This window comes from Falco rusticolus, chromosome 4 (genome assembly GCF_015220075.1).
Source record: "Falco rusticolus isolate bFalRus1 chromosome 4, bFalRus1.pri, whole genome shotgun sequence".
Classification (NCBI taxonomy): domain Eukaryota; kingdom Metazoa; phylum Chordata; class Aves; order Falconiformes; family Falconidae; genus Falco; species Falco rusticolus.
Window position 1 is genome coordinate 15,568,608 of NC_051190.1, and position 26,091 is coordinate 15,594,698.

At 45.3% G+C, this 26,091-nt stretch overlaps 1 protein-coding gene across 24 annotated transcripts in view; it reads right to left on the minus strand.

The window, feature by feature from the left end:
- CADPS (calcium dependent secretion activator) overlaps positions 1–26,091 on the minus strand; it is a 220,847-nt gene that overhangs the window by 71,439 nt on the left and 123,317 nt on the right. For 9 of the 24 annotated variants that reach the window (XM_037383085.1, XM_037383087.1, XM_037383082.1 and 6 more), the window contains exons 12-14: positions 16,655–16,791; positions 11,210–11,397; positions 927–1,028 (exon numbers count right to left, since the gene is read on the minus strand). In XM_037383085.1, coding sequence (XP_037238982.1) covers positions 927–1,028; positions 11,210–11,397; positions 16,655–16,791 — 427 coding nt within the window. Of the gene's footprint in view, positions 1–926; positions 1,029–9,981; positions 10,147–11,209; positions 11,398–16,654; positions 16,792–23,900; positions 23,913–26,091 lie in introns of all 24 variants that reach the window. The other 15 variants (XM_037383063.1, XM_037383062.1, XM_037383066.1 and 12 more) reach the window with 3 other exon arrangements.

Below are 26,091 nucleotides of genomic sequence, written 5' to 3' on the forward strand. Positions count from 1 at the left end.
ACCACATCATGTTAACATCACACCAGATGCATGTGAACAAGCCTTTCCAGAGCTATAAAGATGGTTTCCTAAATATGCCTAAACAATTCTCTAGTCCCTCTGCCTGGAACGAGCAGTCTTTCTATAGGGGACCTTTCCAAAAGGGTTTGATGGTGTGGACACTAAGGCAGCAAACCAGAATATGGGGTAGTAATGAGCTGATAGTTTTAGCAGCTTATTAAATTTGGGTGTCACCTGGAGAGTTTTTAGATCTCCCAGGAGAGAGTTAAATGTCATCTCCTTGTAAAAAAAGGAAAAAAAACCCAACCCACTCTGGAAAGGACATTGACTGCCAGCCGGAGAGCCTGCGATGCACCAGGCTGTAGGTAACCAGCTGAACCAGCCACTGTCCCTGGTGAGAGGCAGCTCCGAGGGGCTCCCGCAGGGACCCTGTGTGCGAGCACACATCATCCGTCTGTGCAAACGTGCACAAGCAGCCCAGGGGCCGGCTCTGTGCTGGAGGCAATTCAGTCCATTTTGTGGGGGCAGGATCCATCCCTTCTAAACAGTGTGATCCCTGCAGAAAGCCCTGTCTGTCCGGATACTAGGGAGAAGGGAAAATAAATGGGTGATAACTGAGCAATGGGGAACAGAGAAATAAGAGGATAAAAGATTTTTTTTCTGTTAAATTTTAGAAAAAATCCACAGCATTACAGTGCTTTTGTGAGCAAGATGCTTTGAAATACCCTTTAAAGGCTGTATATTTGAAAATCTCTCTCCAGCTACAAGCATGCTACAGTGCAAGCTTCACTGCCCTGTGTAGGTCTTCACCACTTATGCAAAATTCCCTTATGCATTCAAAACCTGCCTTTTGGCTTTGCTGCTTATAGGAGGGAGCTGGGAGGAAATGAGTCCTCTCGCATTCAGCCTGGGCTCTCTGCCTTTACCTAAAATGCGTGATCTGATTCTCCAGAAGCAAACGAAGCCGCTCCTTGATCTCTTCAAAACGTTCTTTCTCATCCACAGTCACAGTTCCTATGCCGTCAGGCCTGGAGGAGAAATGCCACGAATGACTCGGACTCCACCTCACCACCCTGGTACCTCACCCCCACAGCACACGCACGCTGCCCTCTTGGAGAGGGATGTCACCAGCTAAGAGGCCTGGGACAGAGGTGTTGCGGCAGCACCACTGCCGAGATATCAAAAATAAACAAATAAAGAAATATCCCCTCTCAAAGTGATAATCTAGATGTGGAAACCCCCCTCCCCACTTATTTTTCCTGCGATAGAGCCGTCAGAAAAAGCAGAATCCCCCCCTAAATCTATAGGTATATGACAGGGAGCGCAATGCCAGCCCTCACTGCAGGATCGGGCCCACGGCTGGCAAAAGAGGGACTGAATTTCTGCAGAAAAATTCAGCTGCCAAATTAACACAATTCACAGCATAAAAGAATATTGACAACAGGCACATATACAAACAGAATACAAAATTCTGCACTCCTTCAGAACTGCTGAATCACCCCATTATAGTGATTTCTTGAAGTGAACCATCTCCAATGTATTCTGCCAAAATGTGCCTGGAGAGCAACCGTGCATTTTGCATCTGAAAATGCAATGACTTTTTGGTTCCTTCATTTTAATTTATAAAAATTAGCACATTGATACAATTAATGAAAGATTTCCTCAGACGATTTAGGACGCCCCTGTATTTCAGGAGTGCACAGGAGTGCATTGTGAGACACCCAGGTCCTGCTGCCTTGGGGTATTTCTCGTCTTTCACAGAGCACAGTGTGCAGGCGAACCCTGCTGAAGCTCTCCCGGGGCTGGATGATGCAGTGGTCCCTGTGCTCTTCCACCCCGTACCTCTGCCGATGCCAACCCATCCGAGAGCCGAAAGCAGCAATCCCCTCCTTCTCCCCCACACCCACACGGCAAAATACGCTGTGCAGCAGCATCCCAGGCGACAGGAGCGAGCGACTCTAATCCATCCACCAAAGGCATCGGCCAGGCAGACAATCAACGGCACCGCTCCCCACTGCCGGCGAGAAAAGTCTACAGGTTTGTGTACTCCTGGGCAACTCTGCTGGCACAGCCGCTCTTTAGGTAATGTAAGATGTCTTAAAATTGAACAAATGTTCTTACTTAAAGGCCTCCTCCAGTGTTCAGCTTAAGCTGCATAAATCCGCAGTACTAGACTGGTTTGGCTATACAAAAGACTTGGCAAGGGATTACAAAGCTTCTAATGAACCTCCTGTCAGGGGTTAATTGGTTGGCTTTATTTTCCTCTTAAAGAATCAAAGGCCCCAAACTTAAAAAAAAGAAAAAAAAAAGGCTATAAAAAATTAAAAGCTATAAAATCTGTAGAAGCATTTCTCTTTGACCCTGCATTTAGTAAGCTCTTAATATCATAAATACGAACTCTGATATTCCAACACAGGTGAAAAAAAACCCATTAAAACATTTTGGAAGAGGAACTTGCATACTGTACATGATATTTACTGCAAAATTTTAAAGCTAAATATACATTAAATAAAATTTGCAACATGGACACAGAAAAAGACTCGAATACCAGGGCATGTATTTAAATTTAAACAGCATTTAATCAGAAATCTTTACTTGATTATTTGCCAAATTCAGTTGTGTATTAAGGAAAAAAATAGGAAAAAGGATCTAGGCTGAAACTTGGATAAAATGTCTCAGCTGGGGAACACATTTCATAAACAATTTTGGAAGTATGTATCTGGTCTCATTAGTACCTAATTAGGACTAGTTATTTTGAAGAAATGAGCAAGCCACAAAAAAACCCAAATTAGATATCAAGCAAAAATTCATGTCTGAACATGCTTAATGTATTTTTATTCCAAAGTTCCATAAAATATTTAACATTCAGACAGAGATGTTCATGCCTTTTGTGATGCTGTGCACCCCACAGCGCCTGGTTTGCTCCCAAGCAGAAGAGCAGATAATTCAAGGCAGCCCGCAACAAATGCCATACATTAAGGGGCAGGGCTGAAGCCCTCATTTGACTTCTGGCATTCAGTTCTCCCCCTGTACCCATCACAGCTCACAGAGTGTCACTAGGTTAATTGCATCAGTGCTGACAAACGAGGTAGGAAAAGCCGCCTGCCCTGGCAGAGATTTGCTGGTAGGCTGGAAATGGTCTGAAAGTTATGTTACCCTTTGCTGGGTCAATAACCTCAACCGGTGAGATTTAATGGCAGGACCTGACAGCTCGGGTTGGGTCGCAGCCCTCTCACATGAATCACAGTTTCTCACTGTATTCAAAGGGCTTCAGTTTTGCCAGAACCAGTTATTCAGCACTTGCCACACAACAGACTCACGGTGGACACCTGAAACAGGCTGATGTGACAGCATGCGTCGTGTCCCAGCTGGGCTGGAAGCATCACTTTGAAAACCCTGACCCACATGAAGACGAAGGGCAGGCTCTGCAGAGGGAACCTCTGGCCAACGTGGCTCTCACCCAAGTCATAACACCCCAAGCGGCTCCAACCCAACTACCAAGGCGTGCGTAGACCATGGAGGCTTAACCCCCTGGTCATCATCTTTCTCAGGGTCTTTGTGAGCCAGGAGAACACCAAACCCGGTGGCTCCAGCCACTGCTCCCTCCATGCGGTGCAAACACCTGCTGCTCTCACGTCTTACGCTACTGCAAACTTGAGACAATCTACAGGTCAGCTGTAGCCGTTTTTGGAGCAGTGCGGATGTCTGGAAGGGCCTGCCAACTGAGAGCCATCACCATGGCAAGGACTCCCTTTCTCACCCAGCTGTGGACTATATTGCATCTGACATGATGAGCATCTCTTGAATCTACCTTTCAAATTTTCGGCAAACCATTTTCTCACTGTCCTTCACAAAGTTGACATTTTCGGCAGCATGATAGGAAAGATGTCATGTCGGCTGCTTTTCAAGTTGTTGTCACAGTGGTTAGCACCAGTTCTGTCATCTTTGCTTTCCTCACAATCCCCCATCTTGAGCCATGTCACAAATAATAATACTTCCAATGTTTTTGTCAAATTTCAAATACTATAACCCAGCTGCACATCTTCAGATTTACTAGTTATGTTAATCTTTGTTGCTCATCTTCCCAGAAGCTGAAGCATTAGGAACTCATTAATTAGTGACAAATGCAGGATATACATAGAACTGGAAAAACACTACCCAAAGCCCTGCACTTAATTTATTAGCTGAATAATTTTGAAACCTAATTAAATATTCAAGTCAAATAGACTTTGAAAATGTAATCTTTTTGAGGGAACATATTTATTTTCCCTGTTGCAAGAACACAAAGGGTATATAGCTTAGCATTGCTATAATTTAAGATTAACTTCTGTGCTCTAGACAATTCCAGTACGTGGCTGATGGGGCTGAAAAAAGATCCCCAGGAGAAGCTCAAGTTGCACTGGCTCGTTCTGGTGCTTATTGGCAATTTTGTTTTTTAGCAAAGGTCTCCAAGCTCAGCTTTTGATATTTGGTATTTGATCTCATGGACAGAAGCACTAACCCCTCCACCAAGCAGCAAGGCTAGCTAAAATGCACCTGCAGGAGATGGAAGTTCTCACACGCAATCCACAACCATGTCGTTATTACACTGAAGCAGCGGTGGGGAATGAGAAGAGAGCAAAAGGGTGAAAAAAAAGTTCTGTATCTACATGGTATATACAGATGCATGAGGGACAAAATGGGTTTGGGCCTCTGCATTCAGGTCGACAACATAAACGTCTCCATCTGCGTGGAGACATGATTTCACCCAATTCTCTGTAGCTCCTGCTCATGGACACCTGAGGTGTATGGCAGAAGTTGTGGACAGAGAGAGAAGCAGAAAGGCAAAAAAGGCAGGAAAAATAAATAAGGATATTTTTAATTATAAGTAAACAAGCTTCAGATCACTCCTGCTGCAGCTTCACTATGTTGGCTCTGAACTAGTAAATCCCCACTGTAAATATTTCATACGAAAAGTTTTAAATGCCACTTTCCTAATCCTACCCCCCTTGTTTTTAAGTTTTAAGCCATGGAAACAACAACATCAACAAAGCAGGTGGCGAAATTAAGAAAAAGGGTGGCAATTTAAAAAGCAAAAATGATAGTCCTTGTTTAGCTTAGATGGCTTGTGCAAATTCTGGGGTTAATTATAAATTGTAATTAGGACCCGTGATCCTAAGGCCACTGCTTTATTCTGCAAGCCCCGCCTCCCCCCATGCCCTTTTCTAATTATACTCAGTGCCCCCAGGGCTAGTTATGCTGCTAAAACAAATATATCAAAATGATTTTTTAACAAAGACCAATATATGAAGCAATAGCATGCATTTGTATGCAATTATAAATATACACTATAGCTCCAGTGGGTTAATCTCTTTGACATACGCCTGTATGAAGTACCATGGCGGCTTTCAAATGAAAAGACATATCATCTTTTACACCTTTTATGTTTAACTTGTCTACACTTTTTTTACTAGGGAAAATATTGCTTACACGTAGCAAACAGATCTTTGCACGCACTGTGAGCCCTGGCATGCAGAGCCAAGGGAAAAAAAACAATGTCAAAAACTGATGCAAATAATTTGATTTTTTAAGTAACAACTCAAATATAAAACACGTGCTGCCTTCAGCTCCCTTGCTGGTTGCCAGGTGCAGCACATATGAGCTATACAGTAAACATCGATGATTAGTGCCTTGGACGGCATGTGTCAGGATAGGCTTTCAAAGGATCCCTCGCAGGAAGGCTTGCCCGCGCGAAGTCCCACCGGTTGCACAGGGACTGGCTCTGGGGACGTGGGCAGGATCACAGCTGCCTGCCTGCTGCCTCCTGCATCGCCCCCACCAAATCTGACCTGAAAGAGCCCACCTGTTTAGACCCCTTGAAAAAAAAAAAGGCTTATTCAGCAAACATCGATTTTCCCCGACTCCCCTTTCTTCTGGGAATTCACACCGTGCGCGACTTGTCGGCTGAAAGCCCTTTGTTCAGCCCAGCCCTCCGCCCGCTCTCCTGGGCGATGCCCCAGCCGCCTGCTCGGGATGCTGCGGAGCATGGGAGCCATTTCACCCTCCCAACTCCTGCCTTCATTTTGCTTGGGCTCTCCTCCATGCTGCAGCACCGAGCCAAGTCACGGCTCATCGTTTCTCGTGTGCGATCTACACCCCTGATGTACTGCGGCTGAACCGGATGGTTTCTGAGCACTGCCATCCTACACCCATTGTAATGAATCACGTCAGCCGGCCGCACAGAGCTGGTTATCTGCTGGGGGCTGGCAACCCACCTCCCCTCAGCACAGATGCCGGATCCTACCCGACAGACAGCCATCGCGCCTACCGTGTCACCGCGAGCTCATCACGGGGCTGGCTGGGACACGCAGCCGGCACCCAACGAAAGGTCACGGCATTTCGCCCTGCCAGATTTTAACCTGTCTTACTGCAGCCAGGGCTGCACATCTGACTGAGACGTGGGAGCTACACACAAAGCACTAGGAAAGCAGATGAAGACATTGTGATAAGGTGTCCACATATTTACTACTTCTTTTAAGGGACCAAACCCGTCCTATTTTGCTTTTTTAACTAGCTGTAGGGAAATCTTGCCTTTACGTGAAACAGCCAGATACGTAATCAGAATACAACAGAAAAAATTACCAATATGTGATGCAGACTTTTCAGTTCCTTGACATTTATGACAATAACCTTATTTCTGCTGGCTTACAGTTGTCAAAAACTAATGAAAGCCAATGGTAATGGTAGCTAACAAAAGAGCTACTTCTTGAAAAGAAGTTTGATGCTGCAAAATACAGCTTACAGAGGAAAGGGCAAGTTACTAATATACCAAATTAATTAACAGAGAGACTTGTAGCTCCTTGGACTTCGGATAAATAGTCATCAAAGAACTTGCAGAAAATGATGGTGTTCAGTCATTACCAGGCTGGAGGGGGTTCAGTCCAGTATTCCTGATTTTGATAAGCTTGGTGTCTGCTGATACTTAGTAACTACACAATCAATATTTTAGCCTTATTTTTAAAAGTTCAGGATTAACAAGCACAGAAAGAGTCTTTTTTGGTGCCAAATTTAAAGTTGAAAAATACAGTTATTATATGCCTAAATCAAAAAGAGGCAGAAGCGAAACCAAGGTCGCTCCTTGGAAAGGGGCCGGAACCACTGCTCAAGGTTTAGGCTCTAACTTTGTGCCTGGGACAGCCGAGCTCAGCTTTCTGCCCCGCAATGCCTCTCCTGTGCGCAGGCAGGGGAACAGCGAGGCTCCTCCAACACATCACCCCGCTGCCGTCAAACGACATCGGCAGCACCGCCACCATCACGGGAACAGCAGCAGGGAAAGACCTTGGTGGTCACGTAAAATCTTTCATAATTTTACCCCAAATCATGCCGTCTTCTCAAAGCAATTCCTGGTTCTTGCCTTCGCTAGCTTTTCAGAGGACTATTGACAAAACAGCCTTGGTACTACAGCGGTGGTACCAAGAGCAGGCAGACAGCAATAACCCCGCAGCAAATGCAGTTGGGTATCTGAATAACACTATACTTTCCTCACCTGTCACGTAGATCGATACATCAGAAATCACACCATCTTTCACAACAGTAGGAATTTACAAATGGCATCCAGTGATACCTGGTGGACAAAACCCTGTTCTCAACTCACTAGTGGCCACAACAGTGAGAAGGGCTCGAGTTCCTCAGCCTTAGCGAAGAACGAGCGCCCGGGCAGCAGCCAGCCGTGCGGGAATTCAGCACTCCCTGCCTTCCTGGCAGCCTGCACCTTACGTATGCAGGGGTCCGCAGCAGGTGAAACTTTGGACAAGCAATTTACACTTCGTTTTTACTTGGAAAATGATGAAATTAACATAAAACTTAAGGGGACTGCTATGCAAGCAGCAGTGATTAACGCCTCAGTTTGGAGAGATTACGTCAGGCTTTCTGGGGTCTGAATAAGCTACAGGAGCTCAAAGGAGGAGAGGAGACCAAATCGTGACATATAAAGAAACAGGGCTCCAAATCGTCCCCAAACTCCCATTCTGACCATTTCACCTGCTGCAGCCTCACGGTCACCTCCAAGCTGGAGGTGCATTTCCACCAGCAGCCATCCTGCCCCCGTCCCGGCTGCAGTGCAGTGGCCGTGTCGCTGAGGCGGGAGCCGGACAGGCGAGGAGGCATCGTCCCCACGCTGACGCCTGTCATCCTGTCAGCCTTGACCTTCAGGCTGTCCTCAGCATCCGCACCGCAGCCCGCCTGCACTTCCCCGCTGACTGCGAGCGACTGTTGTCTCACTGCCTGACCTTATGCAAACACGATACAAACAGACAGCCCACCTCAGCTCCATCACTGTCTGCTGCTAATACAGGAGATTGATAGCCACATGAAATTATCTCCCCGCTCGACCTTCATTACCGGGTGGCAGATTCTGACTGACAGCCAACCTCATTCCGGGGAAAGCTAAACCACCCATTTGGTTTTTTTTTTTTACTGTCTAAAAGTGAAGGAACTTCCTTTTGTAAAGAAAATCAACACTTTCTCAGTTACAACAGAAAAAGAAGCCTTTGTTAAACAGAAAAATGTCTCAGAACTTGACTCTTTCCCAGACCACCATGCATACCAATGGCAATACAATGCACGGCTGCTGCAAGAGCCCGTGTCAGACGCTGTGCTGGGTCCCGGGGCAGGTGTGCTCCCACCTCGACAAATCTTACATGGAACATTTTCAACTCCACCATGAGCTATAGGTTTCCTGGGGAGAGCATGGCCAGCCCTAAGGCAACGAGCAACGTATGGACATGGCAGGTGGGAGGAAGGGATGTAGCTATAGCGAACCCAGCTTTACACACGTCGCAACTGCCAGTAAGGACTGCATGGGTAAATATTGGCTTTCTGTCACTCTCTGCCAGCCAGCTCACAAATGCATGATGCATGTGGTCTAAGCAGCTTTCTGAAAAGAAATCGTGACTCTTCCACTCAGATATTCCTATTTCTTATAGCAGACACGCAAGATACAGAGTCATGTTTTCCCTCAGACCCCCTGTGGTCCCATTTTATGACCTTCCTATGGCAGAAGCCAGAAAGCACTCCCCGTGGGCTCCGTACCCAGCTGCTGGGCGTTACGCAGAGCCTGCCCTCGGTGGGAATGTGCAACGCCGCAGCCTCGCAGCTCCAGCACTGACCCTCCTGCAGTCCCCAGGCAACACAGACGTGGCAGTGACCACGAAGGAATAGGAACCTTCAGCCTTTCGATGTGACGTCAACCATCAGCTAAAGACAGCTAAGTCATAGCAAAAGTCTCATCCCTTTCTTGGAATATTTTAAATTAATTACTCGAACAGCCCATCTGTGGATGGGCTGCCCCTTTGGCGGTGCCCAGCAGCCCCCCAGCATGGTGCAGCAGCCACGCGCAGCCCTGGGCAGCTGTACGGGCACAGGACTGGGGTCTACACGCCTCACAGGTTTTAGAACAAGACATCTTTTCTGAGCCCACAACTCTCCAGCCCCACAGGGAGAGAATGGCAGGCTGTCACCTCAACCAGTACTGTCAGATACCTCCTGCCACGGGGCCCTGATGAAGAGGAGGCTCCAGCTCTGGCTACGCTGGACCTTGTGAGGAGATACACGGGGTAGCCATGACCAGCATCTGACCTCCTCTCTGTTACGAGTCAAAAAGGTTTTGAACCAGGTCCTATCCCCACAGGAGCCTCCTGGTGCGATGCGCCCTGCCTATGGAAGAGGGGCAATGAGAGCAGCCAGTTTCACTTGCCTGGATGCATCCCTTACATGCCATGCGAGCCATCTCCTAAACACACCTACAAATCTCAATGCCCTGACCCACCATGGGTCTTGGGTGCCCAAATGCCATCCAACTCCCAGGAGAGTGTATGAGCCGAACGCCGGTGCTGCAGCGGGTCTCCCCGCGCCACGGGGACACAAACTGCCCAGTGTGCTCAGTGACCCAGGAGCCCGGTGTCCTCCACAACACACTTCTGTGCACTGCGCGCTTTCGCTTACCTTTTCGGCTCTGGATTCGGCTGGGATTTGGAATCTTTCCTTTTTTTGGACTCCTTTTTGGAATCCTTTTTTGTCTCCGCTTCAGCGGCAGAGGCATGAGACGCTTTGCCCCCCTCGCCGTCTGCACTTGGCTGTGACCCACCAAGTAATTCTGCCATGTGTTGGCTTTGGGGAGTGATTGAAACGCGGGGGGCAAGGCCAGCAGCAAAAGTGAAAGAAACAAGAAGAAAGCATGAAAAAAACTCAAAATAAAACAAAAGGAAACTAAACTGAAAGGAAACAACTGAAATCAAATAACAATTGGCAAAGAAGGAACAAACGAGCAAAAGAAAGTCAGAACTAAAAAAGAAACTAAGGAAGCAGGAACTCGGTTTCCATGACAAGATGTATGAAAGTAACTGCAAAAGCAAGCGGCAGCCTTGCAACATGAAACCTGGGCAATGCGTGTCATAATTTGGGATGGTATTTACCAGAGGGTTTATGAAAATACGTTATTATTTTACAACATTCCTTTCTTTCAGCAGCATATGCAGATAGAGAGTGATATCTCAAAGTATATAATACAACTTCACAGAAAAAAAGCAGCAGAAGAAGCTGCAATATATGCTACAGCTGTCAACAAAATATATAGAAAAGGGAAAAGCGCAGCTTCAGTTCCTCCCATCAAAGGTCTGCCACATTTGCAAGAAAGGAATGGGCTACTTCTGAAATTGAAATTGCTTTGCCACAGAGCAAGATAAAATTTTCAGTTATGTCTAAGCAATCTCTGAACTGACGTCACGTGGACTTTAAATGAGACATGGGTGCCCGAGGGCTTAAAGCCCTTCTGAACACTGAAGTTTGATACTGCTGAAAATTTCACTGCTGCAACTTGTCAGATCCTCTCGCACAGCAATTAAATCAGCACAGCGTATCATTTACTTCTATTTATTCAGCCCGTGACAATCACATGTACTTCAACTCTGTCTTGTCCAGAACTGCATCCAGCAGGTGCCTGCATAAGAAAGTTAAACCCCCTCACTTCTGGATCCTCTACGTGCATTTCTATTGCTTACATTAAACAAGCAACGAGACAAACAAACAAACCGACTATGCCACTAGAAGCGCTGCTGCCAAACATCCACTGTGAAAACAAATTGGGGACTGTTGTGCATTATCCAAGGAAACCTATATTTGACAAAGTCATCCCTTGCTGGCAGGGAGCTGCTAGCCAAGAAGAATTCCTTACCTGTTGCCATGAACATGTGATGCACAAAAGGCAAAGCTGTAGTGAAGTAAGGTGGGGTCAATCATAGCTCCGTTTTCTGCGCGCTCTAGCAAATCTCTGAGGTAGCAGAGATGTCTGTGACAGCCTCTCACTCCATTACGTGCACAATACTCATCTAGCACAAAGACCTGGCCAGGACTAAACCAGCCCTGTTTAGAAATAAAGAGACTTGATTTTAAATATAAGTTATTAAATACAATGGCTATCAGATTTGGAGTCGTAGTGGGAAACTGTTCTAAGAAAAGAAATACAAACCTAAGGCTACCTTAAGGAAAAAGGAGAGAGGTCACTCTTAAACAATACAGACTGTATATCATCACCCAAACACAGCATGTACTCAGTGCAACTGTTAACAAAAACATATCATGCTATCATTAAAGGGAAATGCCATTTAAAAAGCTGAAAAGTTAGGCCAATTCATGTCAGTGCCTAGCAAAAAAAGAAAAAAAAAAAAAGGAGAAAGAAAAAAGACTTACACCTTTAAGAGATGACAGAGGTTTGGTTATTTAAACAATGTGAAACAGTAATCTCATTTTGGGGATGGGATTGTACATTCGGCCAGCAGCAAGAAGACTGATCTGGGGGAGAGCACGGAGGATTACACTGAATAATGACTTCTCTCACATCTGGCCGCAGGAATGTCCTGCGGAAGCAGGAGGGCAGCTCTGTATCATCAGAAAGGGACGCTTCCCATCATCCTTATTGCGTACCGCTGGCGACGCGCTTTGCCATTGACCACCTCCTCGGCATCAAAGCAAAGGGAAGCTCTGCCATCACGAGCAGGGTTTCTTTACACATCCAAAACCCTCAGACTATTCCTGTCTGTCAGTCCTGAGGGCCTGGCGACACACAGCTTGTGGTGCAACATCTGGGCTCCCGAGGAGGACACCCTTCCCCGCGGAGGGCTTGCTCCGATGAACGTCCTGGGACAGCCGAAGAGGAACGCGCCTCTGCTTTCGGGAAAGGCGCTAGTGAGAACAAGAATAATCTTGTAGATTGCTTTTCAAAATGCTGCAAAACCGTCAATATTTACATGGAAATTTGGGTGCTAAACAATTGCTAAGACGCAGCTCTGGAATGCATCAAGCTGCAAAATCTTTCATCGTTTAATTGAAAAGTTCCTGCAGCGGGCGGGAGAGTAGTTGAGGCAGAGCACTGCCCCTATAGGCAACTTCTTTGCCACCCCATCTGTTACCCCAAATGCTACATCTTAGAAACAACACTGCTGTGAAAGATTAAAATATATTTTCTACCACTCAGATGACACCAAATCTTTTCTAGATGCCAAAATAGCTGCTTTGAAAAGAGTTGAAGAAATATCAATTAAGAGCTCAAAGACATAGAGAAGGATTTGCTCATCCTTATTGGGCCAACTCCAAAACAGATTGAGAAAAGAATTAAAATAATGAGGGGAAAATGATAGATATAGGGAGTAGCTACAGTGCTGGGATCACTAGAAGTGCACATTTCAAAACGAAGACACAGAACAATGCAGATGGGACAGCACTCTGGAAGGCTATTTTTTGGGAGGGGTATATTTGCCTTCACTGCTTTTAATGGTATTTTTGTTTGCTTTTTGGTTGGTAGTATTGTGCTTGATTCTAGATTACTTTGCCTGTTTGTTACATCCTCGGACCATCTCATCACCTTGCCTCTCTTCACACAAGTCTTTGGTGATCAGGCATGGTGAAAATATGGAAATGCTGGGATTGCTCTGCGATAGAAAGATGTGTGCATTTGGTTACTGGGGTAGAAATACAGTTGGAATTGTTATATTCACCCAACACATACAAAGGACTCAGTCTTCCTTGTGGGGTGAAATCTTGGCTCTACTGACATCAACAGGAGGGCTGCCACTAATTTCATCAGAGCCGAGTATCAAGCCCAGAGTTTGGGGCAAAGGAAGCAGAAGGCTGGACCCAGCAATCTGGGGCACCCCACACTGCTCCCCTGCAAAAGGGTCTGAGAAGTGCTCGTCCTCAGGTGGACCAAAGGGATGGGGGCAAACACTCAAGACTGCTGCCGAGGCTCAGTGAGGGGAAGCGTGAGCAGAAGCTCAGAGGTTCAGTGATGAGCCTCATACCTCATGAGAGCACAGGCAAGCAGACTATGAGTGGAGAGATCCAGAGCCCAGGAGGACCAGGTGGTCTTCTTTTGCATGCCAGAGGTAGGAAATAAAAAACCTGCTGCTGAATGTGCCTCCAAAGGAGCAGTACATGCTGCTCCCCACAGCCCCAGAAAAAATCTAAGATTTGATGAAAGCTGGTATTCAGAAAGCCCACCACATCTTCAGGCAGATCCTGGCTCTTGATTAAGATCTGCTTGGCACAACCAGCTGACAAGCAGCCAGTCCGGCAAACGCAGCTGATGGTGTTGACACAGCGGTGTCTCTCGCCAGTGCAGCCAGGTGTAGCTCAGTGTGATCTCCCACATGGTCTTCAATGGCATGAGGAAACCTGGCGGGGACCATGGAGGAAGGCTGCAGAGCACAGGGAGCTCGACTGACCATGTTCAACAAGCTGAACTGCGTGGAGAAGAGGACATGTGTCCCAAGCACCAGCAGGGAGTGCAATAGGAACTTCGGAGCTGGGTAAAGCAAAACTTGGTCAGGCCTGGTGAAACACTGGCAATTCTTCTAATGGCAAATGCAGTTTTTGCAAAAAACAGAATTTTGGAGACAAAATTTTCACTTTTCAGTAGCTGAGCTTTCCCATTTACCGCAGGAAAACTGAAAGAATTTCATTTTGGTGGCCCACTTCATGGACCTGACTCTTTCACATCACCTGAGCTAGTTTGGGCACTCTGGAAGACCACCTTTCCTCAGTACATGCCATGTTGTATATGTGAATCCAATGATGCTGACACATCATGTGCAGTAGAGCTCCAGCAGGGACCCAGCTGCGGGTGCTGGCAGTGGGCGGGAAGCCTGGGAAGAGCTGAAGGGCAGTCTCCGAAAGAATGCATGCATCCAAGTGAAAGGAATGAAGACCTACACCTGTGTGGAGTCCACACTAAACTGGAAGAGCTGCATACTCTTCCCAAAAGTCCAGGAAGAGCTGTGACTGCCACCGTGCTACAGTTTGTGGACGATGGGCAGGAGCCCTCAGCAAGCTTTGCAGGCAAGGCTCTTCCCCTTCCCCAGTGCGGTGCTCTCTGCCAGCAAACATCACTTCTGCCACAGCCGAGATGAGTCAGCCAGCCTGTTTGTTTTCATAGGGATGCCTGGCTCAGCCAGCAAGTGGGCTTGCAATAACATTGTTTAACCTGGTTCCACAGAAAGGAGGCAACGCCGAGTTATCCTCTGTGTCAGGGGAAGCCACCGTGTCTGGGTAAGTCTTCCCTGGCACCTCCACATCCACCTTTGAAAACAAGAAGAGGCGCGACGAGGCAAAACTCTGTGGGACCATGCAAGCATGGCAATGTCCCGTAGGGAGAACAACAACTGCCCAGTGGTACATGGAGTACACAGAGCGGGCTCCCCACGCACCCGCAGCTTGCCCAGGCAAGCCAGAGCAGGGGTATCACCAACATCCCAAAGCCACAGCAAGAGCAATGGGAGCTCTTTGCAGTTGAACTCAAATTTTGAGGTCAGTCTGGTATTTTATGCCGTAATCAGGACAAAACCATAGTAAAATAAGTACAGCAGCAAGTGAAATCCAAGCATAGGTGAACACAGGCCATTATTCTCTTCTTTATAACACTCTGCAATGGGTGATTTGAAAGGAGATGGTTATTTGGTGATGCTCTGCTCCGAAGAAGCACAAGTCTTGGTGCTGAGGGGAGCTCCACCACTCCGGTAGCTTCTAGCAAGGGCCTAAACATCACGGTAACAAGCAGAAGTGTGGCTGGTTGGTTTCTTGGAGAGAAACATTGTTAATAACTTTCAGCGATGGCCTTGCACCTCTCCGCCAATTCAATGGCCACAGCTCTCCAGCCAGGCCCCAGACTGCACAGAGACAAACCAGCTGCAAGCCAACCTGTCAGACATGCATGGATGGGAATGGTCTTCCTAGGGTCAGCCATGCGTGGGGAGCAGAAGCTGCATGCCAAATTCATTGCCCGCTGGAGCAAATACCTTGGTGGAACTGGTGAGAAACCTGCTGCAGGTCTGACAATGCTCCCACCAAGCCTACATGTACCACTTGGGTATCTGTGGGTAAAGTGCTCGCTGCAGCCTTCCCCCCCGCCCATCCTTACCTCAGGGGACGTCCACAACCGTTCCTCCTACCCTGCCTCTCATCAGGATGGTGACAACTCACTACCACTAATGGCATTTACTGGATCTTAGCCTTTCTGAGGAGACCAGCCCCTGCATGTGGTGCAAGGAGCAGAGCAGGAGAGAGGAGCACCATGGTGGAGGGGACGTGGAGGACAGGATTTGGGGCTGACAGCCTCGCTGCTACCTGCTCAGTTGTGTTCCTGGGTTGCTGCTTTTAACAGCAAGCCACGCGGGAGCCCCAGCTCCCGGGACTGCACAGCTGGCAAAAGATGAAGCCTATCAGCACAGGGTGGTCCTTCTGCTGAGGCAGCTCACGATGACACCCCGGTGTGGAGGTTCCTGTGTGACACTAGGAGGGTGGCAGGTCAGGATCTGTCCCATGCCACATTCAGGACAGGACCTCCACTTCAGGGCCCTCTGGAAAGGCTTCATCCTGTTGTGTTTTCAAAAACTAAGAGTCTTTTCATCCTCCTCAATGAAACTGCTAAAAATGAATGGTTCAAGTTGTATTGTTAGAGGTTATTTGTCGTTTAAACCCTCACAGTGTCTAAGAGCCCCCGAGCACTGCGCCCCAGCCAAAGGCTAGAAACTGTCCTGGAGCATCTCAGTGCCACTGTCCTATAGACCGTGTTACACAGCAGTGGGCCGAGAGCTGCAGCCTGCACTTATGAGAATAATCAGGACGGGCATGGGACTGTATCAGCATGGACAGACTGCAGCATCACTGCAGTTATCCATCTAGGCCCATCTGTTACCTGCTTGGGATCCCTGCTCATAAAGAGACACAAAGCTGGGCCACAGTTATTCTTGGTGGGACTCCATTGACATGGGAGGTGGTACCAGACCATCATCTTTCCCCTGTTCTTTCATCCAGAAGACTCTGGAAGGCAGTGCGGGAGGCTGCAAAACACTGCGCTCTACTTCGCATCCCCACACTGGCATTTGTCTTTGCAGGAAGAAACATTTTAAGCATTGCAAATAGAAACGATAAAGACAGTGCAACTGGAGAAGAAGAGCAGTCAGCTCACTGCAAGTAGCCTCTCAAAAGAAAATAACTCTGGGCCAAATTCAAACCTGGTGTAAACAGAATTCAATCTTCCAGCAACAGGGGGATTAGCCCCCACTCGCACTAGCTTTGACTTTGCTGCTTGATGTTTATATCACTAGAGACCAAAGAATATACTTGCCAGACAAGAATAGGAATCATTAAGTCTGTGGTCCAAAGTGAGGCGCTGAACCATCTCAAAGAGTGAAGCGTGGTCAAAGTTACAGGGATTGGAAGAGATAAATTCATCCATGCCATGCTTTTGAGCTCTATCTGCATCTGTTCGTTTATACATATAGAGAAAGACACCATTTAGAGAGATATAAGACATTTTAGTTGACAAATACAACAGAAAAAAATATACAGTATGAAGCATGAAAGCTAAATATCTCCTCTTCCCTACATTGCCATTAACCTTTCTCTTTGCAGGCTATACAGTACTCTTTTTACCTCCCATTGTCAACTTGCATCAGTTATGGACTATCTTATTGCATTTAGGAAAAAGATTTTAGAATTAACGTCTTGTCAACTGCTCATTATAAGTGCATTTATTCTGTACTTAAAACCAGAACACAAACCCAAGAACTTACTCTGTATCTTACAATATGCTATGAGTTAACAGAATTCTGGCTCACAGAAGTAAATTAGCTCCTATTTAGATAGTTGCAGTTAATTATAATAGATTCTGCCATTCTAACGAAGTTACAGCTGTAGCATTTTTCTCTACATTTACTAGGTTTTCTAGGTATCACACCAGTTACGTTGTTTCTTATCCAAATGCCAATGTTTGTCTCCCCATGGCAATTTTTTTTTTTTTCCTAATGGCAACTTTAAATGCTACCTCACCGAAATAAAAAGATGCTCTTTTAAGCATCGCTAAGAAGTTAAATTGATATATAGTTCGTTGTCACTGAGGCAGTAACCCGCTAGTGTGCTGGAGCTGCCAGTCATCCCGACAGAGGGACTGAATTTCCTCTGCTTGGATTACGAGCTGCCATTTTTGGGTGAATTAACAGCCTCAACGCATTCACACTTCTCTGCTTTGGGTGACGTTTACGGGCACTAACTCCTAGGGGCTAATTAATTAATCTCAACATGGTTAACTAAAAATACACCAAATTCAGCAGTTGAAATGAAGCCGCCAAGCCGGCCTGGGTGCGGCTAGCCGGGACCCCGCTGGGAACAGGCTTTGTTCTACCAGTGGCCGGGGAATTAAAGGACACCTTTCACTTGGTTTTGTCCGTGCTCAGCTTCCTACTATATGGGTTCTTGCCAAATCCTCCACAAAGAAAATAGGATTTAAATCCTTCCCCTGTTTATAGCCTCCTAGGGGAACTGGGTGGCCTTGAAACAATGTGGCTGAAAGGACAGAAAAATGCAGTTTTCCGCAATAGTAGTAGTATATGGTAACTGTATTTGTTTTAAAACAAAATCCCCCTTCACCAGAAGAACCAAAAATCCTTAATTAAAAATAATGAGCAAAATAAAAAAAAAATATAAAAAAGAGCTTTACATGATAATGATACAGTGTTCTTTTATATATGTTGTACTATTTAATATTAAGCTGTGAAGGATGGTATGTCTTCCTAAATACCTCGTTCATGTCTGTGCTCTCAGATATTACTGATCATTGGAAGCAATCTTTACATTTTCTGTATAGTCTGTCGTTAGCTATATACAAACTATATAAATAACATCACCCCCTGGAAAGAAATCAGACAAATTAAAACATGCAACATTTCAATTAGCTGCTAGCAATACTTAATTCAGCAATAGCTGGCAATTTTCCTCATTAAAACCCTGCTGAATAAACACGGAGGGTTTTTTTCCCTACAGCTGGTTAATTTTTGAGGGTCCACTCCCCTATGTTGCTCCATGTGCCAGGACTTGCTACCTCTGCCCCTCACCCCGGTCCCAGCCCCCCTGCTCCGCTGGCAGCTCCGTGCATCCAGCATGGAGACAAGAAGCTGCCGCCGGTACAGAGCAACGTGGCAGCACAAGTGCTGGCTTGGGGGATAGGGACAAGCTCTCTGACCAGCACATCACCTCCACAGCACCTCTCCAGCATCCCTGGGCATGCAAAGCCCACCCAGCCCTGGGGCTCATGGCACGGGCCAGCTCCTGTCTGTTTTGACAGCTCTCTGCCCCATCGTCCCTGTCCCTTTGGGCCATGATCGATTTGATTGCATTCACTCCCAAAGAGTTTGTCTGCTCTGTTTTCAATTCCATCCCTAGCGCCCACAAAATGTTTTAACAGATATTATCAGACTATTTTTAATGGCTTGCTGCTCTGCCCGGCTCCTCGGAGTTGACTGCAAGCTGACAAATTGGCTGGAGGCCTTCATTTGCCAGCTCCGCTCAGAGATTTTATTACTTTTCAATTAGAAGCCCTGATACACTGTCAATCCTCCTGCTCAGCCAACGAGGCTCTGAGAGCTGAGTAAATCAGCTGGAAATTTGAAGAGTCCTCTAGCCCTTTAGCTGGTGAACTTTTTTGAGCATATGTGCTAGAAAGCATGTTTGAAATTAATGTTTTTTACTCCAGCCTAATAAGCTTTTCATCACTTTATGTCCTCTGAGCAAGGTGGGCACAGAGTGGACCTTTGGTCGGTGCAAACCCACGGAAGTTCTGCTGGCTTCCACGGAGCTGAGGGTCTGTCCCAGGCTTTTAAATGATCTCCCGGCTCAAGGCAGGGGCACAGACAGCTCCCTGCCAAGCGTGAGAACAGACACAGTGATTAAACAGCCTTCACAACTGTCCATAATCAGGGGCAAACTTACTTTCATTAATCACTCCGAAGCCACACCTTACTGAGCATCCCACTGGGTGCCTGCCCGCAGGCCCATGTGCCCCAAATCTCCCCACCTCAGAACAACCACCCAAAAAGGAGGCATCAGACATGGTGCTGCACGAGCTCCAGTAATCAAAAAAGTATGAGCCACACTATTTTTGCTCAGTCAGTGGTTTAAAATGTGGGGTTTCTGCCATGGGAAGGAAGATGACCAGCTGTAGCAATGCCTGCAGCAGCCCAGTGCATGGTCAAACCATTTTGCATCGGCAGAGCTGTGGGGCTGGGTGGGTGCACGTCACCCAGCCAGGGGCTAATGCTGGCACGGCAGGAACTGCAGATGTCTTTGGAGAATGATAATACACACATGGAATGTGTGGAATTAAATGGAATATCTGCTCTGGGCCAGATGCTTAAAATTCTTAAGAATAACTAGGAGCAGTTTAAAAAGGACACTCATACATTAAACTCACCTTCCCTTAATTAGAAAATAAACACCCCCTGCAACCTGCAATTTATTTTTGCATTTTGATTTTTCCAGTGGACTCGCTTTTAAGAATGAAATTTAGGAATCAAATGATGGCGAGAGCATTAACCTTCCTAGGCAACACAAAAAGAAAAGGACAGACCTAAACATATTGTTACTCTGCTCCAGACAGCTGATCTGCGATTTAAAATACTGCCAACATCAGCATATTAAATAGATTTTATGTATAAACTACCCTCTTTCAAAATGGCTTGTACAGTTTGAATGAGATTTAAAACAAAGTACAAAATGAGAATGGCTAATACTCATACCCAAACTGTACAGCTAATTTGTAAGTACTTTAAATTAATTGTTTCGGTCAAATACGGATGCTTTTTTGACCCTGCTCTGCTATTCTAGCTAAAAAGAAAGAGGAAACCCAAGAAAGAAAGTTATATGATGCTCCAGTAATTTACAATCCCTTCCCAAGGTGCTGTGCCAAGCTTGCTGGTGCTTCTTTGTTCGGGGCCCCAGCCAAAATGCTGCTGCAGGCCCACAAAAGTTATCTTACATATTTAGACAAGCTGCACAGAACTGCAGCTGAAAGGCGTTCGATGGTGGTCTCGGAAGGGAGGTTGCCCGCGGAGGTACATGGGCAGCAGAGACTCCACGAACCTTTCTTCTGGAAAACTGCAGACTGGCCTTTTATATTGCACTTGGTCACCTACATTACGGTCTTTTTTTAATGCTGCTGGGTTTATTTTGATCATTTTTATCCAGTTTGCATTTTATCCTGACTCCATTAACTAGCCCCCTGTCACACACGCACTCCCTACAAGTGTTTGAAATCAGAGTCTTAAAAATCTGCCAGTGTCGGGAACACAAAGATTTCAACAGCAACAACAACGACGACGATGAAAACCAAATGACTGTCCCACCATTTGGTCCTCCGAGGGCTGTATTTCTCTTTATCTAACTGTTATTTAAAAAGGAAGAGACAAAACGGTCATATCTCTATTTTTTTCCCCCCAAACACATTTCCCTGCCCTCTGTGTTTCTTTTGCTCCAGCAATAATTTTGGCAGATTTTGCTCTGAGAGCGGTGAAGTTAATAGCGGGGGACAAGCTCCATAAAAGAATTCTTGTTATAAAAGGCTTTAGGTAGCCATTTTATTGTAAGAATTTCTTACTCCAGATTTCTTTCTTTCGGTTAATGAGTGACTTTGTTTTAGTACCAAAGGCAACTGAACATCCAGTAAATTTTACAACACATTTGCTTATTAAAAACAAAACAAAAAAACCCAACAAACAAAAAAACCAAACAACTGTAAATTAAAAGGTGACTTTGTATCTTACTCATCTGGAAAATGTGTGCTTGTCATATCTGCTTGACATTACAAGAATGAAGATGTGGTTTGGACAGTAACAAACAATGACACTAGTCAACCTCATCAGGAGACATGAAATAAAGGAATGACAATGATTGATGGCAGCTATTCATTTACAGATATTTCTAGAAAACTCTTGCTGGCCTGGCCGGGCAGGGTGGGAGAAGTTTTCCAGCCTGCGCGATGCTCGCCGGCAATGCACGGCGGCGGGCAGGTGACAGTGTGCCCACCACGACCTGCCGCGCTCGGCTGCGCGCTCCCAGGGGCGGCCGGGTCCCCTCCTGCTCTCACCACTTAAACGGAGCTAACGGACACGCTTGGGCTGCAACTCGTTAAAGAAATACCCAGAGGAAGCACCTAGAAACCTCATTTTGTTCGGCCGTGTGGAGCAAGAGTCTTTACTAGCAAACACTCGCGCTCTGGAGGGGGGAAAAAACCCCAAAACACCGTTCTGGGACGGCAAATGTCAGGCTGTTGATCATGAGTGAGCTGCTGGCAGTGCTGGCTGGTGACTTACCAAGTCCCCTCCTCACCGTGCACTACAGCATTGCCACCTCTGCAAAACGATACGTGTGTCCCCCTCTGTGTGTCCCTGCGTGGGTGCCTGGGGCTCTGCAAACCTCCTCCCTGCGATGAGCTGTGGCCGCTGCAGCAGGCTGAACTCGCCTCTCAGCTGGACAGCTAAGAGCTTTTTTTTTTTTTTTTCTTCATATTACTCCGCGTTAGAAGATAGCTTTAAATTTAATTGGCTGTTTATTCCTGTGTTTTATGGTTTTTCCCCTGCTGCAAACAAATTCTTTTCTGCTTGAGTTACAATTTTAATAAACGATTATGAATGCTCTGTAAATCACCAGACACACTAGGCACTGAATTGAAATCTAACTTATCTAATGTTTGGTAGTTAAATGAGGAAGAATTTGTCATATGCACTTACATAATTCCTTGTGTGGCAAGTTAAAAACACAGTTTTAGAACAGCTATTTAGAATATAAAACATTGTTTCACAGCATTTTTATAACTATTTAAAAGTATTTTGAATTAGATAGCTGCAGAAACCTGTGAATTTGTATGTCATAAGTTAGAGGCTCATGCTTCTTAAAGCACGTAGAAGTGATTTACAGGCTAGTTTTAAATTCATGCAACTTATGTGAGAACTGAATCAACATTTTAATTCTGCATTCCTGCAACGAAGCATCTGCAAGTTGACAATACAGAAGACACAGCAGCGTTCTCATGATATCTCTAACTATCTAAATAAAAATAAAGCAATTAAAGCACAAAACTAATAATCTAATAGGATAGCAGTGCATTGTAGTGCAAATACATGTAATGTTGCCAGACCCAAGTTCATTCATTCATTCACTCTTTCTTTCTTTCTTTCAAAGTGGCAAAAATCTGTATTTCCATAAAATTATGATTTTTTATTTTTTTTTGGTGGTAAAGTCTGATAAGAATCCTCTTTGGAAATCCAAACATTTAGAAAAGAAAAAAAAGAAAGAAAAAAGAAAGTGTCTGCTGAGAAGGAATTCTGCCTGCTACCCAGGGGTATATTTATACACACACGCACATACTCACACACAGAAAAAAAAGAAGAAAAAAGAAACAAAAGAAGGAAGAAGAGGGAAAAAAAAAAAGAAAAGTCTTGTTTGATGGCCAGGAGGGATGACACCGCCTGTTCCTTCTCATAATTGCATTCAGATACTCCGGATACATATTTGCCAGCTCTCATGACCCACTGATGCTATTCCCTCCTAAGGAAAGCAGGCACTCACCAGGTATTAGAGAAGCAGCTTACAACATCAATAAAGGATTTGTATCGGCTGTATTTAAGGCTGAACAAAGACTAAGGAGAAACTCTTTTACAGCACCAGTTTGGGCTTTTGTCTTTTCCAAAGTAGGTATTCCAGTGGGAAAATGTAAAATAGTAATTCCCCCGGCTTATTCTTTTGCAAGCATTGCTTTGATTGGTGACTGAGACCCACGCAAAAATGTTAATTTATGATAATTTGGGGGAACAGCAGCACCCCTCCGTGACTAATGTATTTAAGTTGGAGTGGGTCAGCATCTCCAAACCCGGGGTGACCCAGAGAGCTGTTGCTTGCTGCCGAAATCATCCCCTACTGAGTTTACGGGAGAGGGAACTATCACACCTCGACGATTCAGACTTATTTTCACAAGGCACGTGTGGAGGGTTTTTTTGGGGGGGCTTCTGTGGAGTCCTGCACCTCCTTTAGGTTTCTCAGGGTCTCCTGCCCTACCTTTCTATGCTGTGAGGTGTCCACGGTTAGCCCCGCACGCTGGTGTGCTACACCAGGCTAATCATCAGCACAGAGAGAAAGGATATTGTCAGAGTGCAAAATGATCTGTTTTCAGGCAGAAAGCAGTCAACTAGATGTAAATTCCATGAAACAAAAGAAGGTATTATTTACAGTTTTATTGTGATGTTAATTAATATTTACATCTCGGAATGAAAAATAGAAATGTTAATGATTGGCTTTGCTAAGAGGATCACTTGATGCCAATGTGAAAGCCAGGGAGAGAAGGCAATTATGCAAACATCACATGCATCCCAATTTCAGTATGGAAACTTACATTTCAAACCTCAATTCAGGAAAATAACATGGAAAGTTTGTACTACAAAATCTAAACATGAGAAAGATTTAAGAGAAAAAAAAAAAGCACATTGCATATGTCAGATAATCTAGTCTGATTATCTGAGCTGTGCTAGCTACAGGGAAGCACTTACCCTTGAGTCCAGCTAGAAGTTAGCAGGGTAAGAAGGAACAAACCAGAATAACATAAAGACTAGCAACAAGGCTCAGGAAAGCAGACAGGAGCCCTAACCTAGCAGCTAAATATTTGGGTTCAAGCAAAGAATGAAAAAGAAACTTAAAGAAAAATCAAACCAACTAAAAAAACCAAAACACAACAACAACCACTTACAGCTGAAAATTTCTTAAGCAGCTCAATAAACCTCGCTACTTATTATGGGGGAACAAATCTTTACAAATTCTCAAAACAACCAACTCTTTGTATATGGTGTGATTAACAGTCATTAAATATAAACAGACATTAAAAAATGAAATATAACCACAAGTGATACGTAAAACAAGTACGGACCAATCTTTCATGTTAAAAAGAATAACGTTTCACAAATAATAATAAAAAAAAGAACATTGAGCATGTTTGGGAATTTTGTTTGATGCATCACTAACACAGAACGAACAAAGATTGGTGCTTTCAGACAAGTGACCACTTTTATGAAGCTTAAATATTGCCAAAAGGTGTAATATGTATTGGCAGCATTATTGACTATAATACTGTGCATGATTTCAACAGTAAACAAGAACAGTTTTGGGTTTTTTCTTTTATAATGCGAACATTGGAGAAAAGCACAGCTTTGCGTGAATGGAGTTTTTCTTTGAAATTGTGGCAAAACAAAAAAAGCAAAACTTTTCACTCTAACAGGTATTGTTCACCCACATAAAAGGAATTGTAGAGTCATACAAAAATTAATGAATAGCAGGATCTATTTTTTTTTTCCAGTACTTAAATTGCAAATAAAATAAACTCCACCCTGGTTCAGAGCTGTCTGTTTACTTCCAAGACAAGTGCTGCTATCAAACTGTGGATGAGAATTTGAGCGCTGCTCGAAGTTGGTGTTTACTAGAGTCAAAAGAAATGGGAACCAATGAATTCACTATTCTCCCAAGTTTCCCCAACAGCAAAATATGTTCTTCTCATGTTTCTGTTTAACAGACAGCTCCATCACAGGAGCGGAGGGCAGGATTTTTTCTGCATGTGCATGCATGCGCATGTGCCATCTCGGACTGCTACAACATGAAAGCTATAACAACAGTTACTCATCAAATGGCTTAACATTTACTTCTTTGCACATCCTCATTCACCATAGCCTCTAATAAGCACAAAAATTGTGACAGGTATATAAAGATAAATGTACAAGAATAAAATATCTCACAAAAGTCCTTACCTTTCTGCGGGCAAAAAATCCCCAAAAACCCAAACAACAACAACAACAAAAAAACCAACAAAAAACTCAAGCCAAAAAACCCCCAATAACAAACCAAGACCCTTTTAAAAATGCAATACTTGATATGTTTGAATTTCAAGACTGAAGGAGCTGAGAAGTGCATTTGTGCATTTAAGACTCCCAACAAGCCATCATGTGTGGCATGCATGACTCACTTCTGCTTCTGATTATTTAACTGCTGTGCCCAATGACTTTTGTAAGGAGCATTGCCACGTACAAATGTTAAAATATGAAAAATGAGTAGCCTTTGCTGCTGAGATGAAGGTGTACTATGGCATGCTGCCCTCATCCTCCTGCAGGATGAAGGTCCTGTGCACAAAGAGCTGTCAGAGGGATCTAGATCCAAGGGAGGAGGAGGAAGGAAGACTTAAGGACAAAATACAGTAGCCCAGAGGATGCTGAAGTAGGAAGTCATCATCAGACTGATGAGCCGACTGGTTTCCCCCTTCCAGGCTTTGGCACAACACAGCCAAGAGGGTTTCCCAGTGCCTGCAGCAAAAAAGTGAGCCTGAAGACACCCAGCTTATGGCGAAAACACATTGTGGATGGAAAGAAGGTGATGGCATAAAAACCAGCCGAATTATCTGCACCTGGAGCTGGTATTGGCCTGAGAACAAGCAGGAGAAACTAAGGTCAGATCCTGACCCCCTCAGATGCCCTGCAGGGAACAGGGGGTGAAATCTTGGCTGTTTTCACCAGAAGCAAGGATGAGGGATCCCTGACTCCTGGCAGGTGCATGAGATGGAAAAATCCAGGTCAAACCTGTGGCATTTCTCTAGCTCTGAGCACAGTCAAGCTGATACAGTCTGCAGGACCATGAGCAGCACAAGTCTCTGGTGGACATGCTGGGCTGTGGTTAGGTGCAGAGGGGACTCCTGGGCTCAGT